At 39.6% G+C, this 19,102-nt stretch overlaps 1 protein-coding gene across 1 annotated transcript in view; it reads left to right on the forward strand.

The window, feature by feature from the left end:
* Positions 1 to 19,102, forward strand: part of LOC135221033 (uncharacterized) — a 238,299-nt gene that overhangs the window by 35,341 nt on the left and 183,856 nt on the right. The window contains exon 3 of the mRNA XM_064258766.1: positions 5,530 to 5,669. Within this exon, the coding sequence (XP_064114836.1) occupies positions 5,530 to 5,669 (140 nt within the window). The remainder of the gene's footprint in view (positions 1 to 5,529; positions 5,670 to 19,102) is intronic.

The raw sequence follows: 19,102 nt of genomic DNA on the forward strand, positions 1-19,102 counted from the left end.
CCAAACTTTTGTTTTTAGATTTTGTTTACTGGCCATAGGCTATTAGCAAGACACCATTAAATAATTACCTTAAAACAATTCTTGAATGTTATTCCCTTCTTGTATCCCAAAACCCTTGCATTAATTATTTACTTACTGAGATTAGGATACATGAAAGTTGCCAGTTAATAATTACCTTTAAAGTAATTCTTAAAGGTTGCATCATTCCATAGGTTATACCTATACCGAGGAATTGCTGTTAATTTTAGTTTATATCTTTTACAATTATCAGTGGTAGTAATTGTAATTTTGTAAACTGAGGTACAAAGAACTATTAGAAAGAACATGTACGTATATGTAACTCACTAAAAGGTACTGCATCTCTCCATCCCTGAACATCTCATAAATATTTTATTGTAAGTTTACTCAGAATTTATTACTGATTTTAGTTCTTATCTGTTATGATATTGTGTAAACTAAAATTGTAATTTTACAAAACAAAATAAAAAAAGATTATTGGGAAGAACGTGTGCAGAAAAAATTATTAGAAAGAACATTTGTGTAACTTGTAACTTGATAAAATGATCATATACTGTTTATTTCCGCGTATAAGACGACCTTTAGATAAGACGGGGTAAAAAATCATGGCAAATTTTTATGAATTTATCTCATATCTGTAGTATAGGAGGACTTCTAAATTACAAAACCAAAAGGTTTTTTTTTGAGAAAAGTGATTATTTGCGCAAATTAAATAGTACAACTTTATTAATAATAATGATGACTTAAATAAAGGTTGTTTTGCTTGTTGTATCCAGTAACAGTATTGCTGTTATCATATCGTTACTGTATTACAGAACATAAAGATCGTCATTGACATCATTTGCATTTGATATTGTTTACATTCTCAAAATCTCAGCTGATTTGAGTATTATTGATATCTTCATTGCCATTATGTATAAGGAGAGATATAATTCGGAGATACCTTTTATCATAAATTAACGAAGTTTGGTTGAAAACATGCGCATGTTACTTTACTTCATTTTATAAACATTAAGTAGGTGTGATTTCTCCAGTTCCAAACATCACTGCTGCCTGGCTGTAATTCGTTTTATTCAGCTTCGGCTATAACCTGCAGCTTTAATTTACTAGTATTCTTTCTTGAGATCTCCATTGCATGAGAGATGAACAAAAATGTCTATTGCTTTTACTTATGGAAGCCACCATTGAGAATCATCAGGGTTTAACAATTTTAACGGAGCTCTTAACCCTTTAACGCCTAGGGGTATAATAAAAATCATCTCCCGTGTGCCGAGGGGGTCTCGGAGTGAGCGCCGAAGTGGAGAAAATATTTTTTCCATAAAATCACAGCGCGCTTAGTTTTTAAGATTAAGAGTTCATTTTTGGCTCCTTTTTTTTGTCATTGCCTGAAGTTTAGTATGCAACCATCAGAAATGAAAAAAAATATCATTATCATATGTAAATAATGTGATATATGATAGCGCGAAGACAAAATTTCATATATAATTGTATTCAAATCAAGCTATGAGCAAAACGATTAAAGCTAACGAGTTAATTTTTTTTTTGTATTTTACACTAAATTGTGATCATTTTGGTATATAACACATTGTAAAATGATCAAAGCAACACAGAGAAAATATTATAACAAGATGATGCATGAATTCGTAACGTGCGGACTTTAAAAAAATGTTTTTTTTAAAAATTCACCGTAAATCTAAATATTGTTCTAGAGACTTCCAATTTGTTTCAAAATGAAGATAAATGATTGAATATTACTAAACTGCAAGAGTTTTAGCTTACAATTGCAGTTTTCGACCATTTCGGATAAGTTAAAGTTGACCGAATGTCTAATTTTTTTTCTATTTTTTTATATGCAAATATTTCAAAAATGAGAAAAGCTACAACCTTCAATTATTTTTTGTTGTATTCTACATAAAATTGCACACATTTTCATGGATAAAACTCTATGAAATGGAGCAAATATTATGATAATGCGACGTACGCATTTCGGAGATTTGTGGCAGAGAATCCGCGCGCAGAGGGAAGGAAAGTTTTTTTTAAATTCACCGTAAATCTAAATATTGTGCTAGAGACTTCAAATTTGTTTCAAAATTAAGATAAATGACTGAATATTACTAGACTGTAAGAGTTTTACCTTACAATTGCATTTTTCTACCCTTTTGGTATAGTCAAAGTTGACCGAATGTGGTTTTTTTTCTATTTATCGTGATTTATATGCAAATATTTCAAAAATGAGAAAAGCTACAACCTTCAATTATTTATTGTAGTATTCTACATAAAATTGCGCACATTTTCATTTATAAAACTTTATGTAACAGCTAATTTTAAATGGTGTAAACATTACAGCCAATTGCGCGTATGATTTTTTCGGAAGAGTTACCACGCGGACGTAAGGAAAATTTTTTTTTTTTTCATAAATTCACCATAAATCGAAATATTGTGCTAGAGACTTCTAATTTGTTGCAAAATTAAGGTAAATGATTGAATATTACTAGAATATAAAAGTTTTAGCTTGCAATTGCATTTTTCGACCATTTCGGTAGAGTCAAAGTAGACTGAAGGTTGAAATTTTTGCACTTATCGTTATTTATATGAAAATATTTCAAAACTAATAAAAGCTACAACCATATGTTGTTTTTAGTTGTATTGTGCATGAAATTGCGCACATTTCCATATATAAAACTTTATGTAACAGCTACTTTAAAATGGTGCAAACATTACAACAATCGCACGTGAGATTTTTTCGGAAGAGTTACCGTGTGGACGTAAGGAAAAAGTTTTTTTCATAAATTCACCATAAATCGAAATATTGTGCTAGAGACTTCCAATATGTTGTAAAATGAAGGTAAATGATTGAATATTACTAGAATATAAGAGTTTTAGCTTACAATTGCGTTTTTTTTTTTTTTTTTTTTTTTTTCGACCATTTCGGTAGAGTCAAAGTTGACCAAAGGTTGAAATTTTGGCACTTACTGTTATTTATATGAAAATATTTCAAAACTGATAAAAGCTACAACCATGGGTTGTTTTTAGTTGTATTCTACATGAAATTGCGTACATTTTCATATATAATACTTCATGTAACGGCTAATTAAAAATGGTGCAAAAATTATGTCAAAGTGACGAAATAATTTCCGAGATATGTCATAGATACTTTTTAGTGCGATAAGAAAGAAATTCACGCTTGCGCGTCTGCTTAACGATTGTAAACAAAACAGCACATTGATCCGTAAACTCCCAGCATCCCCCAAGGCGCCTGATTCAAAAGTTTTCAGCTGGTAGGCCTATAAGTATTTTTCCGCGAATTTTTAAAAAAACTTTTGTATGTCGACATAAATTACGTCCGGTCGGAACCCAAGACAAAAAATGTTGATGTAAAATACGTCCATTAGGCGTTTAAGGGTTAATAATCGCTCAATAGTTACGGTAAATGACGTCAGCAATCAGCTGTTTTTCAATTTGGTTGTTTATGCCAATAGTACATGTTTACAAGAGAGAGAGAGAGAGAGAGAGTATCATTTCCATTGAGAATAATGATAATTTAAATAAAACATGTTTTACTGTAATCCAATTGCATGTATTATTGTATTATGTTATGAGAAGAAAGCAATAATGCACCATTTGCATTCTAGGTTTGTTTACAGTCTCAGCTGATCATGTTTTACCGATACCATAACTGTCTTTAGTTGCTAAATGGAACTTGATTCAGAGATACATACATTCATTTCATAAATGATCAAAGTTTGGTTTAACAAAGCCGAGTCTATATGTTTTTCATACAGAAGGTCGCGGTAAAGGGAAACCATTGTTTAGTGTACGTTTTGTCGCCATTCTCAAACAACCGCTAATAATAATACAATAATGAACGATAATTATCGTTCATATGACTGAATTGTTCAAAACAGTTACAAACAGCTTTATGTGCTGCCTCACTTGATGTTCGCTGTGTTTTGTTATACAAGCGTTGGGGAATGTGGAAATAAGAAGTGTCATAAAATCATTTAGAAAATGATGATTTGTATGACATCAACGACGAAGCTGAAGTCGACACGCAAAACCAGACTGGTATCCCTGTAATGGTGGCACATGTGACCAATCTTGTGATATTTATGAGAAACTTACAATGAAAAATGAATATTATGTTATCCTAAATGTGATTACTACTGTGATTACACTACCATGGAAATTTCTAAAAGGTTACTGAAAGATGAAGGTTGCTGTGAGCCAACCGTAACTCGATGTTTACATTTTCTCAGCTGGGATCGCATAGGGCTAGATAAAAGTCTGTTTCATTGATTTCGGATTCCTCAAAAAGGCTATTTGTTATGAAGATATCCCAATACATAATATATAAGGTACAAATTTTATTACCTTTATTTTCACTTTATTACATAAAGTGAATCTTCATGTATGCTGGTGGTTAGGCTATAGCACCGAGCCAGCAATACATATCTTGGAGCTCAAGGGTTGATCTTTAGTATTGCAGTGTAAAATGACCCCCAATTTTTAGGGGTGAATTTTAGGATTTAAAGGTTGTCTTATATGCGGAAATATACGGTGCGATTTATGTCTTGGAAAAGAGGTTTCATCCAGGGTTGGAAATATTCACTTTCAGCTTTCCTAGAAGGTTCAGAAAACTTTTTAGAATTTCTTTTTTCTTATACCCTGTGCATTCGCATTTTTTCATCTCACCATTGGTGGGTGTGTGTGTGTGTGTATGTGTGTTTTTTTTTTTTTACTGGCCAACCCTAAAGTTTGCCCAGTATAGGAGTTTTCTTAATGTATATTTCAGCCTGGCCTGTAATAGTTAAGAATTTGCAGTTTTATCAGTAAATTGTGTTGTTATAAAGAGTAAACCACTTCAAACAAGGACTTTTTAAAACTTGAATAGTCTTCCTTCTCAGCATTTACATTAAAAATGAGAATATATTGAGTGGTCACTTACTCCTAAGTAGAATAAAGAAAGGGGGCCAAGAGGATAATGACCTATCACTAATGTACAGGTCTGGGTGCCATTAGGTAACTCCATATTCATTTGGTAGTTGAGACAATTTCAGTCATCTAACTAAAAGTGCAGTAACTGCATTTATCCTGTTTTCAAATGTTTGTTCTGCATAGGTGCTTTAGCCAGGAATATCCACAGACATTGCCTATCTAGAGAGAGAGGGGAAGAGGAAGCAGAGCATCAGGGTTCACACAGTGTTAGTTTTGGAAAAAAATGTTTTATGTAGTGCATGGTAGTATACCAGTTAATAAAAGGTTATTCATTTCTAAATTCCAATTATCCTCAAAAGGTTTCCATATTTATGACAGCTTCAACCAATCTTATGTGAGAATTGTCACTAAAAGTAATAATTGAATTAATTTTATGATTTAAATTATAACTATGGGCCACCAGAACACTGCCTTGAGCATGAAGATCTACACAAAAGTAAGGATATTACTGTAGTAAAAGTAGTGTTTTTAGAAAATATTTTCCTGTGATTCTATAAGTATTATTTTCATTTACAGGTGATAGACATATCGTTTTCCCTTGACTCCCGTTGGGTTGCAGTATCAACACACCGAGGCACCACCCATGTGTTTCCTATAACACCATATGGTGGCAACATTGGAGTGCGCACACATACATCAAGTTGTGTTGTCAATAGGTATAGTAACCTTTTTTAGAACTTCAAATATTAAAACATATTGTTTTGTGGCTGTAATTCTTGTACTGTTTTTTTTTTAGTATAATGCCACTAAAAGGAACAGCATATGAAGCTTAGAGGATAAGCTATTTTTGTGATTGTCTTGTTGCGTGAAATATAGGCAGTTTACTGTGTTAAATAAAGTAACACCTTCAGTGCATTGTCAGAAAACCAGTTGTTCCTAAACAAATACAAATCCTCAGTCTTTACATATGGAAATACCTTCAGCACAGCTGGAAACTGGCCATGCAATTCTTAACAAGGTTTTAGATAGTTAACTACCGGCAGAAAGGTGGGTTGTGCCACCCTTCCACCGGGCCTTTGCCCACCAAACCAGTTTTTCAAACTTCAGCTTGCCTCACTGGTACTGTTTTTTCCTGTGTGATCATTCTTTGTTTATTGTTATTTTTTTTAGCCTTTTTTATATCTTTGTGTTTGTGTTGCATAAAGATTATGCAAACCCATTATTCATTAGTACAGGAAGGGGGGCGGATGGCAAAAGTTTTGCATCATTCATTTTTGCCTGGGGATAGGTAATGTCTCTTGCTAACACTTCCTCTCCCTTGTCAATATTGAGCTTCACTTCTTATGCACTCAGTGCTGCCAGCATGAGTGCAACCAGTCTACCCCTTGTGATGAGTGACATTCTTGGCCATTGGAGCAATGGCTGCAGTTTGCCAAGAAGAGGAAGTACAAGAGGAAGGCTTCCTGCATGTCGCTGTAGGGATACATGCCCTGGTGGATGCCAAGGGTTGCTAATCCTTCTAGTTCCTTCCTTCTGGTGGAGCTGCCTCTCATTGCTATGTCTCCTCTTGGGGAAGTTTCTCCCTCTCATGCTACTATTGCATTGACAATAGAGGAGAGGGGGACCTTGGACCAGGATAACAACTCAGGCAGTCTCTGTTCATTTGGAAGGGGAGTGGGCAGAATCTCCCTCAGAACGAAGGGAGATAGCCTCTTCTAACCCGACTTTTGCAAGTTTGGAGGAGATGCAGTGCACATTATGGAACTAAGGGAGCTCTGGCCCTCCCTAGGTATCTCTGAGGAGCTGTCTGTTGAGGGCTTGATCTTCTACCTCAGCACCCCATGATCCTGCAACTGCTGTCCCTGTGCCATGGTTATGCTGTCGACTGGAACCACAGCCATGTCCGTGACAATGAAGGACTTGAGGATCCTTTTCCTCAGGACATGGACATCGTTGAACTACAGAGCTCCTACTTTGAGGTCGTTAAACTGATTTGTCACTATAACAATCTTGTGGAAGAGACCATGGCTACTCCCGTGGATCATTGAACCAAAAGCTTTGTTGGGCCTGCAGACCAAGTGAGTAATTTGGTTTTTGGGCAGAACTCCTCACTACGTTCAGGCTATTCTTACAAGATACTTCCCCCTCCCCACCCTCGTCAGAAGCATTTGTGTGTGTCCTCGGAAGGGCCACTGCCAACTAAACAGGGTAACGTGGACCTGATTCACTTAGGACAGGGTCTGTCACTGGACCAACTCCATGTGGAATGAGTCTCCCTTTTGCAACAGGAATCAGCAGCAGTGGAATTGACTGGAATAGCAGCATTCCAGGTGATCTCTTGGTTGGATCGTTGGACACAGTCCATGTCCTATCTGAGGATGCTATCTGAGGGTGGGACCATTTCCTACCTAGCCTACCAGACAGCAAACCTGTGGGAAAATTTGGTGTTGAAGAGGAGGGATGCTTTTCTAGAGAGCAAGTGGATGTCACAGTAGACAGACAGATACAACTAATAATAATAACCATCTGTCTTTGCTTGCCACTGCAACTCAATCTTTGGGTCAGGCTGGCACTTCCTCTTTGATTTCTAAGAAGTCCCAGGCCTTGAATGGTTCCTGTAGGAATACCCAGCCTTGGGTGCACAGCAGCACCCGTTTTAGCCCCCACCCCACCCCAGTAGATGGGGTGCAAGGGTAAGAAGAAGGGAGGAGGACACTAGGGTCAGTGTTCATCCAACATGTTGGCATTGGTGGGGGGGAAAGGGGGGTTGCCTGTTGAGCCACTGGGCAACATGGCAGCGATACAGAACAGAGACCTGGGTAGTGAATGTCCTTCAAAAGGATATTTACTTCCTTCGAGTCTCTGTCACCCCTCACCAGCCATCCACTCCATCTCCAGACTAACGTTCCCAGCTCACTGAAGGATCACATCCTGCTGGGAGGCGGTGAAGGTGAAGCTGAAGAAAGGTGCTTTGGAAGTCATGACCATCTGTGTCTGGGCTTATACAGCCATATCTTTCTTATTAGGAAAGCAACAGAGGGATGGAGACAGTATCTCTCTGGTCGGAGCCACAATTCAGCAGGTAGCGGACTTTCTCGTCTTCCTTCACCAAGAGAAGCTTTTCTATGTCTCAGCTGTTAATGGCTACAGGGCCAACCAGGGCCTAGTCCCACGCCTGAAAGGTGTTGATCCTTTCCCCTCATGGAAGATCTTTATGCTGATGGCTTGTGCACCAAATGACCTCCTATGAGAGTCCTCAGACAAGGATCTGACCCTCAAGACTGTCTTTTTTCTTGCCATGGCATCGGCAAAGAGAATAGGCAAACTTCATGACACCTTTTTTTTTTTTTTTTTTTTTTTTTTTTTTTTATGATAAGCACTTCAGGGGATAGGGGATCTGCTTTGCTCGAATTTCCCCCAGAATTCATATTGAAGACTCAGAATCCATCAGTCCTTAATGGCATATTTGATTCCTTCTCAATCCCCTCCCTAGGAGACTATTGGTAATGGTCTCGATGAGATGCTACTGTGTCCAGTTAGAGTGCTGCAGTATATACTACCTTAAGAGGACTCGACAGCTCAGGCCTGGTTGTTGACAATTCTTAGTTAGTACTAGCTTTACCAAGAAAGAATTGTCCAAGAACAACATTTCTTTCTGGCTTTGTGAGAAGATCTAACGGGTGAATTTAACATCTGACGAAGGGTGTAACAGTAGGTTCCTCATGAGGTCAGGGGCATTGGTTTGTCCCTCGCATTCAGGAAGTGTGTACCCACATTCACCTCCTGCAGGACGTTTCCCATAGGTCCTTGGACACTTTTTCCTTGTGTCCTGTGGTAGCTTCTCAACAAGTCGTATAGCTTATCCAGTTCCCCTAGCAGGACAGCTAGCATCTTGCCTAAGAATGTATGGTTGTAAAGAGAGAGTGAGTGTGGGACTGGTCTCCTCCTTATCTCTTTTATACCCCTCCTCTTCCTGCGGGCAGAGGATCGGTTGGCATGCTGTCATGTGCTGGAACGGACTTGAAGCAGGTGAGTTACTGAGCACCCTTTCTATTATCTACTGTACTTAGATTAATATGAGTAAGTCCTACCTTCTCTATAGCAATGGTAGAGAGAGACTGACAATTAGTTAACTCGCTGGTAATCTTTAGCTTTATTGTCTCCAGACCTTTTTTGAATTAATGATGCTTTTTCAGCACAGGAGGCACTCTCCGCTTTTCTGCGGCACCAGTTAACAGCATTTTGGTTTTACTGTGCTTGGCTAACAATGTCATTAACCAGATATTTCGCTCCACTAAGTGATTTTTGGCTCAGATAAGCAGTGTATTATATCTGTAGGTGGTTTATCAGCATTGGTAAGCTTATTTCAACGCTAGTTAGCGGTTTATCAGCGCTTACAGTGTCATAAATACCATTTATTACATGTATTATCAGGCGGAAGGGTGGGACCTTCCACCTTACTGCCGATAGTTAGCTATCTAACAACCTTGTTAAGAATTGGATGACTGGTTTCCAGCTGTGCTGAAAGTATTTCAATATGTAAAGAGCTCAGGTTTGTATGTTAGGAAAAATACAAATTACTTTAAAATTTGTCATAGATCATAAACAGATTTTATAATAAAGGCATGTATTTATACAAACCTATTTATCATCAAATACCCTTTAACTGTCTGGAACACATCTAGATGCATTGCAACTTTGGTCTCGTATCCCAAGATATGTATGTGTCCTTAATGCAATTACGGTCTGCAACACCATTTTAGTTTCCTTTATATTCCTAGCCTACATGAATCATCAAGAGGTTTATGTGGATGGCTGTAAAAGTGCAAAAATATTCTATTTGAATGTTGTTGAAAAAACTCCCAGATTCAGATAAACAGAACTACTTGATATGTATAATACTCATGGAATACTACTAAACTACCTGAAAGTGGAGGCAGTTATGCTTCAGAAATACTTACAATTTTCAATACTTTAATACCTCATTTTACTTCATTAATTTGTTCCAAGACTCTTGACTTAGGTTAACCTTCTTGCACACAAGCCAAAAATATAAGGGTGTAAGGTACACGACTTTTCCCCTGGGCCGAAAAGAATGCACATGGAAAAGTTTTTTGGTAAAATTCGGTATGCCCAAACTATAACTGATACATATACGCTTCTGGTTAGTGTTGTTATGTCAGCAAATGATTGAATTATTTCCTAAAGCAATCAGAACATCTTTACGAGGCTTAGAAATAATAAAAACAATGTGATGAACGTGAAATTTTAAAGAAAAATCGTAGATATTTTTTGGAAATAATCATGAAAAATATAATAATTAGGTTTGGAGAGTGTTTTATACCTAAATTGTGTAGTAATGTTTGATCTTTCGTGTGGAAGCAATAATTGTGCGATAAATGTGTTTGCTAATGAGCTGTAATTGATGTAAATTTTTTATGGAGTGCAATTTTCAGATTTTCCAACCTACTTAGGTTGACGTTTTGTATCGTAGCTAAGTAAGCCAGTGGCGTTGGGTTTGCGTTTTCTTCAAGATTCATTATCTGTCGACCCAATGGCGTCAACTACGTTTTCTATGATTTACGCATTTTTTTCGTGAATTTTTCCCAAAAATAACTTACATTGACGCGGCCAGCGCGTCATCTGTGCATTTACGGAAAAAAATTTATTGATGTGCTATGCATCATCAGATCATGAGAGGGTTAAAAACCTAAATGTAAAAAACCCCTTAAAAATGTATGTAGACATTATAAACCCCTAATGTTGTTAATATTAAGTCATTTAAGGGTTTAACATTTTTACTTTATAGTAAATGATTTATTTTAACTCAGTAAGTCTAGAGAAGAATTAGAAAATTTATATTTACTTGATATATATACTCATTGTAAACCAAACTGTTGAAAGTGAAGGCCTCAGAAATACAATTTTCAATACAGTAATACCTAATTTTGTGTTAAATCTTCCCAAGACTCTCAGTTTAAATAAAAAAAAACCTAAATGGAATCAACCCTTTGAAAATTCACATGCACTATAAACCATTAACATTGTTTATTTGTTGTTATTCAGTAATTAATAACCTACGTATATATTTAAACTGTGAGTGTTATTCAGTAGATAATAACCTATATATTTTAACTCTGTGAGTGTAGAGAGAAATGTAAAAATATATATGTACATTACTGAACTTCACCTGATGTTTTTCTCAACGGGCTGATTGAGGAAGTTGAGGGGAGAGGAAACCACATTAAAGCTGATTGCTTAATTTCTTCTTTTTGGAATTTCAAGTGTTGCAAGAACTGGTTGATATTGCCTCAACCCTGTTGCTCATCCTTTCATCCGTAATGTTAGCAAAGCATTAAGCAATTGGATCATTCCACTCTGAAAGGACAGAGCTGCCTCATTTTGTTAATGTTGAAGGATCATGATTCTGTATTTGGTTTCTGTTCATCTCTGTAGCATTTCTACTCGTGAAGCTCTATCAGAATTTTCTTATAAGTGGCTGTTTTGTATAATGGCTTACCCTGTAATTATTAAGCTATTAGTTTTCCAGGTACAGCAGCCTAAATTCAATTTTGCTGGTAGCGCTTCAATTGCTCAGTATAGGTATACAGTGCCACTCCCTAACAGCACAATAGGAACATCTTAGCTAACCACCTCATTCTGTTTTCTGCCACGCTCGACTAAACATCGAGTGCTTATAGCATCTTGTGTTTGTTTGTTATTACATACCTTAATTCAGATTACCAACAAGCCGGCTACTTGCAGTCACCAGGAAAAGTTTTGTCTAAAAAGTTAATTCTTGAATGTTACATCATCCTTTTAGGCCAAAACTTTTGCATTTATTACCTTAAAGTAATTCATGAATGTTACACCATCTCTTTAGGCCAAAACCTATGTGCAAGTAGCTGATTAATAATTCCCTTAAAGTAATTCTTGATGTTACATCATTCCTTTAGGCCAAGTTTTTGCATTTAGGATTTATTTACCAGCCATAGACTATTCACAAGCCACCAGTAAATAATTTTTTAATGTCACACCATTTTTTAGGGTAAATGTTTACAATTAGGCTGAAACTTTAGCAGTTTGTTTTGTTCACCAAGCTGGGATACTCATCACTTTCCTTATCAGAGAACTAAAAAGTGTAAGGGTTGTAATGTAGTACCAAGGAGCTAATGATGTTAATGTTTGGCTGCGGTGGGATTTAGGTGGAAACGTTCTCATCAGTCAAGCATCGACTACCAGTTCTTGCTTTAGCAGTACAGTGGACCCCCTGAATTCATGTTCTCCGGATTTGCGGACACACACATTTGCGGATTTCTCTTGGGAATGTTTCCCCGCATTATTCGCGGGCAGTTCGCACATTCGTGTTATTTTCCTATGAGAAATATCCGCAAATTCCTGTTTTTGTTCATGAAACTTACCTGTCAGATATATATATATAGCTGTATTTTCTGAAGTCCGACAGAATTTTAAAAACTTCCGACCACAGCAGGTAGGTCCGGACAGGTGGTTTAGTACCCATTCCCGCCGCTGGGAGGCGGGTATCAGGAACCATTCCCATTTTCTATTCATAATTTTTCTGTCGCTGGTGCTGAAAACACCTGTTTTCAGTACCTCCGTCTTAGGATTTTGGAAACTTCATTGCCGCTAAGTATCCTAATTGTCTTTTGATTTATTTACTTGGATTTGTGGGATTTGTGGCTAGGCATACGCTATCTTAAATTGATTTGAATTTGATTCATTTTTGCATAAAATATCTGAATCTAGTTAGGCTAGTTTCAGACGGGGTTGTCTGCAAAGATAGGGTGTGGCTACCGAAAGCTTCGGTAGATCCGCACTTGGTATGTACGAGGGGTATGGGTCTTGCTTCTTTGTTGAGATTTGTCATGTAAGGAGTGTGGAGACTTTGTCTATTCCGTAAGGAAGATGTATGATTCGTATGTACGCAATTAATCAGTAAACATGTCTAATTCCGTCAAGGAAGACGTATGATCGTATGTACGCAATTAATCAGTAACAAAGTCAGGGTAGTGAACCTGCTAACCTTCCTGTAGACTTTATTTTGCCTAACCTGTAGTATGGCCTACGGGCTATGAATATGTCTACGAGAGGTGCTCGCTCTCCTTCATTGCTGTGAAGTGCTACTTCTGTAATTGTTACTCCTAACCCTGCAGTGTTGCCTTCGGGCCCTAAGCAGTGTCTGTAGAGGAATTACCCTTTCTCTGATACTCTTTCGATTCGTATCTTAGAATCGAAAGTGCTTGCTTTAGAGAGTAAAAGTGAAGTGCAGAAGTGCAGTGATACCCCTTGTGTAGTGGAGGGTGCGTCAGATCGGCCTCGCTTTCGCCTCTAGGCCGGGACCTCTGCTTGACTCCCAGGACCCGGGGAGGGAGCATGTCGAAAGCCTAAGGAGGGTTACAAGGAACCCCCACCGATCTGGCGTGCCTTCGGCAGTTTCTGATGAAATCCCCAGACTGCAAAGTGCGTGCGCGTGCACGAATCCTGAGAGATTGCTTCTCGTCCTCCGAAGCGTCCTCCCATGCAGGGGTTGGAGCTTTCGGAAGGACTCGCGCCCTCTAAATAGAAGCTTTATAGAAGAGGACGCTTCACTCCCTCTCTCTCTCTCTCTCGTTATGCGTTTCAGTGAGAAGTAAGAAGGCGAACGTCGCCTGAACTCGTGTCCGTCTTTCCACCGAGAAATACGTAAAAGAAGTCATAGTAGCAGGAAGCTTTTGAGAGCGGACGCCCGTGACGCTCGGATGGACTCCAGGCGCGCGCGGGTGCACGCCAAGTGCGCGCCAGTGGACGCCGAGCGCGCTCCAGTGACGCCGAGCGCGCTCCAGTGGACGCCGAGCGCGTTCCAGTGGACGCCGAGCGCGCGCCAGTGGACGCCAGCGTGCACCAGCGCACGCCAGGTGTGTCGCCTGGCTGAACGTTTCTGTTGAACTCTTCAAGCTCTTGTTTCAGATATGGGCCTAAGAATGTTTACCTCTACCTCCGGTGATACCTTCTACCTCACCTGCAAAGAATGTGAAGTAGGCAGTGCTTCGGAGGAAGTTTAAAGTGAACAGACAACTTCTTCTTCGAAACCCAGCAAGACATCGGGTTTCGTGAATTCAAGAGGTCTCTGTCAATTAATATTGCTTTTCGCATAGGTGGATGGAGTTAAGGAAAGCTCAAGGAAGATCTCGTTTGCTCTACCGCAACCTTTGCCATTCGGCCAATAAATTTAAGTTGCCACTACCGCAGTCAAGACTTTGCGATAAGGCAGTTACGGGTTATGTAAGGCTCGATGTCCTGCACGTCAGGACTCTCGGCAACGTTCAGTGGGATTCTTGCAAAGGCACTCATCAAAAGGACGCTCTTCAGGAAAGCGCAAGACAGGACTTCCTTTGCCATACTGCCAATAAATTTTAAGCTTTAGCAGGCATTAGTTGTGATACGGGAGAGGAAGCTGGTTGGAGAGTTTCTTCCTCTTCCCAGGATAATTTTGTAAGCTTTTTAGCCCATCTGAAAGGGTTTTTCAGATGATAGATTTTGTTAGTTTCTAGTCGGGACTACGCTGCCGAATTGAACATCGTCGTTCTACCTGCCGTAAGCCCAGTCTCTTAACAGGATTCTTGCCCCTTCCTCGTTTGAGACGGGAATCGAAAAAATTAAATGCTTGACTCCCTGGATTACGTTTTGTCAATTCAGTGACTTTCCCCCATTGACAATATACTTTCGTTTTGTCAAGTAAGTGGGTATCCCCTCATTGACAAAATATCTCTTTGTCCCGTAAATGGGTTAGTTCTCATTGACAAACATCTCATTAACTTGATATTGCGTAAGCGAATAAGCTCTTATTGACAAGATTCGGAAGAGCTCTCATTCGTCATTCGCAGACTCGTACAAGAAAATAGACTTGTAGACTACGTCAATGAACGCTTATGTCCAGTAACATAAGAAGCTTGAGCTGACTGCTTCGATTCTCTTAAGTTTTGTTCATGAAACTTGCCTGTCAGATATGTATGTAGCTGTATTTCCGAATTCAGCTATATATATGTCTGCCAGGTAAGTATGAACAAACTTTATTGTGATATAATTTCATATTTTGCCTTGCGTTATTTTATTTCTGGTTGGTTCAAGTCATATACGCTTGCTGTAGTTACCTCTTCGGATGGCAACCGAGAGGTCTATTGTCTATTTTAAGGACATTTAATCGTTACTCCCTGCAGCCTTCCAGGAGTTTCCGATTTATCTTTTACCGTTGTATGGTAGTGTTCTGACGACACAAACGCATCTATATATTTAGCGTTTTCTGTTTCGCTTAAATATACCAGCTTGAGAGTCTTTCGGCTCAAAAAATAACGGACCTATTTCTTCGTAGAATAGGGTAGCTGGCAACCCAGACATAAAGTTAAGAGACGACGTTCGTAAGCTGCTGGCTGCTGCTGTCACGCTGTGTCTGTCTTCCAGTCCAACCGAGCCAGTAACAGATCGGGCGCTGTCATGCGCCGTAGGTTACGTCTCTCTCTCCTGCGGGATTGACTGACTAACCGTATCTCTGTGCTGGCGGTTACGTCTCTCCTGCGGGATTGACTGACTAACTGTAACTCTGCCCTACAATCACGGACTTTAGCCTAAGATTGAGGGGATTTCTTACGTGAATGAATAAACGTTGCATTCGTTTTGCCTTACTATGTTCAACAGAGTTATCTCTTAATCCTTTCGGTGCTCGTTACCGCACGGTATAGAACTACGAGTCTACCGCAACATTGCACTTTTATATGCTCTCCTGCTTAGGCAAAGCGCAGCCTTATTAGGGAAGTAAGCATACTCGGGGAGGGAATGGATGAGCTTGCTGGGGACCATTTCCTTCCTGAAGAAGTTTGTTTCCCCGAATAGACTGCAATTCAGACCACAGTTTTTTCCTACGGGAAACTGAAACTATTATTCAAGATCTAGGAATGATTCTGAACATCTCTCAGTGCGTTTATCACCTGAGGTGATAGTAAAGAAGGTGCCGGACATCTGGATAGGGTTTCAGATGTCCTGGATCTTAATCTGAAAGAAGTAAAAGCGATTCGGTAGTCCCTCCAGTCCTCGTAACGAGTTTTGGGAACCAGTGGTCCAGATCAACTCTGATATTCCACAGCTCTCTCATATCTTAAGAAGTATCTTCTCTCGGTCCCTGTTTCGAGTTTATGAGAAAGCCTATTATAACAACAGGCGTAGAATGTAACGATCGTCTAGAGGGTCGTTACAGGATTGCAAAAGTCCGTACGAATCGTCTCAATCGACGGCAGCAACTATTGACTTCCGAGTGGAATCTTTCTTTAGAAGTAAGTTGAGAGTTGTGGAGACTTTAGGGACGCCCTTTCATTCTTCTCTTCGATATGTTGAGGACGAAGAGGCTTCTGCTTCTCTGCTCCCTTATTCTCGATCCGGGAATCGGTACCATTAAACGCCATCCTATGATATTGAACGGGGATGGATATTTTAGTCTCTTTTCCCCTTTTTTCAATCGCTTAGGAAATGTAATAAGAGGATTTATGACGTCACAGAGAGACTAATGACGCTGATCGCCCCATGTTGGCCTTCAGGATCCTGGATTCACAGAGGTCACATACTTCCTAGTTCACTTTCCAAGGACCTTTTCCGAGAGAGTCGGTCTACTCTAACTCGAAAGGTACCTATAACCTCTCCGCTCTGAGTCTGACTACGTTCAGGCTATCGAGATGTTGACAGGAATAAGATTACCGTCTTCCATTTCCGTCTGAAGAATTGGGATAAGCTGGCAGTCACAACTATTAAAGAATACGCAAATATGTTGTTGACGGCCTTTGGGCTCAGAGATTTGCGTCTGTCAAACAACAAAGCCCTATCACTGATCTTTGAGTTTTCTTTGTGGAATCTCGAACCTCGCTCACCATCTACTTTTGTCTCACCTGTTTTCTCGGAGTCAGACACTCGTGCGAGATCAGGCGACATATAGTAGCCCTGAGTTTCTTGTTGACGAAGTCGGTTGCGTTTATACACCCGATGATCGTGTAACATGAGACCAGGTTGGACTGTCAGGCATTCTTCCTTCGGGACTGAATCGCCTTTTTGCTCCTCGCTCCTTTCTCCTGGCACCAGAAGCTCGAGTCAGGAGTTGATTCGCTGACGACGTTGGGTTGCGTTGATACACCCCCAAGGTTTGCTTAGATTGAATCGCCCAGGCAGTCCAGACACTCATCCTTCAGCGAAGAATAGTGCCTTATGGTCTTCAGGGTACAGCCTTGCTGTCCTTGATTCGTCTGACTGGGTCAACTGGTCGGTCACCTGACACTAGTACAGACGGACTGACTGTGCATGTCCAGATCGAAGCTTTCAATATGGAACTTAGACGTAGTCTGAAGTTCTTGATGTCAAAGCATTCGAACCTCTCCTACCTGTTAACTTCTTGCATGTGATCAGGAAGGCCTTCTTCTAACCACCCTAGATACGACAAAGAGGGTTAGTGAGATTTTAAGCCATCGTCACAAGTTTTGGCTTTAGAGAACACAAGGCGGTGTGCTCTCTAACCCTTCCGTTGTGGCCTAAGAATGGTAACCCGTTTTGTCCTTGGGCCAGGAGCTCGGAAGCAAGGATGGCACAAGTTAGTGGGCAGGAACCAGAGAGAGTCCTGTGCCCTGTCGGGTCTCTCAAGTTTTATCTACATAAAACTCAAGAAAGTCGAAGTCAATCGGGCAATCTGCAGTGTTCCGAAAAAGACCAGACTTGCCCATATCGAAGAACAGCCTGGCTTTAGTGTTAAGGAGTTCTTTCAAAAATGCTCCTTCATTGTGTTTGCACAAAGATTTGAAATTCTTTTATCTGAATGCTCACGAGGTGAGGGCGCGGCCTTGGAAGCATTTCAACAGAGCATGGCACTCAGCAACATCCTGAGTACCATGTTTTAGCGAAGCAACTCTGTGTTCACTTCACACTCCCTGCGAGATGTGAAGATGGCATATGAGATCTGCTGCTCGCTAGGGCCATACGTGTCTGCAGACACAATCTTGGGGGCAAGAAGTACCACTCATCCATCCTGTAGAAAATGGTTAGGAAGAGCTCTTAATTTAGTTGTTGAGTCGCCGACAACGGCGACTTCTTAACTCTTAAGCCTTAGTTAACACACTTAACTTTGGCTAGGTTGGTCAGGTGGTGATATATATCTTATATATATATATTTATTTTACTTCTTAGCCCTCATGGTATGGTCAATATGGTCTAGTCACGTCGTGGTCTCGCCCCTGTTGACAGATCATCTGGAGTGGCACCAGCTATTTAGGTCTCTACCTCGCTGGCAACTCTAGTAGCACAAGCAGACTACGTGGCAGTAACCACGAAGCCAGCTATGCTAACAGGTGGAACCAAGATGTAAATCATCTGCATGCATTTGTTTCCCAAAATCCTTCTATTCTGTCCCTTCCCACCTCCAAAGGTGGGATTCAGCTATATATATATCTGACAGGTAAGTTTCATGAACAAAATGATATTGTTATGATACAATAAAGTTTGTTCATACTTACCTGGCAGATATATATAATCAAGTACCCACCCACCTCCCCTCAGGGGACAGTGGAAATAAAAATTATGAATAGAAAATGGGAATGGTTCCTGATACCCGCCTCCCAGCGGCGGGAATGGGTACTAACCACCTGGCCGACCACTGCGTGTGTCGGAAGTTTTTAAAATTCTGTCGGACTTCAGAAAATACAGCTATATATATATCTGCCAGGTAAGTATGAACAAACTTTATTGTATCATAACAATATCATTTTTTTACCAATTTCATCATAAAATGCACTTTTTGTGATAAAACTATTAAAAAAAATGCACTTTTTGTGCTAAAACTTAAAAAACCAAGTATAAAAATTTTTAGTGGGTTTTTCTTGAGATTTAACTAACAAAATAGGCTGTTTTTAGCGTTTTTATAGGGGTTCCAAACATTCGCAGGTTTTAACTATTCCCGGGGGGGTCTGGTACGCATCCCCCGCAAATGGGGGGGACCACTTACTTTGGAACATTACAGAGAAGGTTCGCATGGTCCCAGCGTACGGAGCTATTTTCTTGGTGTCACACAAGTGTGAATGTTCCACATCTTTAGCTCCTAGTCTCCAGTTCTCATTGCAGTTTGGAC

The sequence above is a fragment of the Macrobrachium nipponense genome, chromosome 2 (genome assembly GCF_015104395.2).
Source record: "Macrobrachium nipponense isolate FS-2020 chromosome 2, ASM1510439v2, whole genome shotgun sequence".
Lineage (NCBI taxonomy): Eukaryota > Metazoa > Arthropoda > Malacostraca > Decapoda > Palaemonidae > Macrobrachium > Macrobrachium nipponense.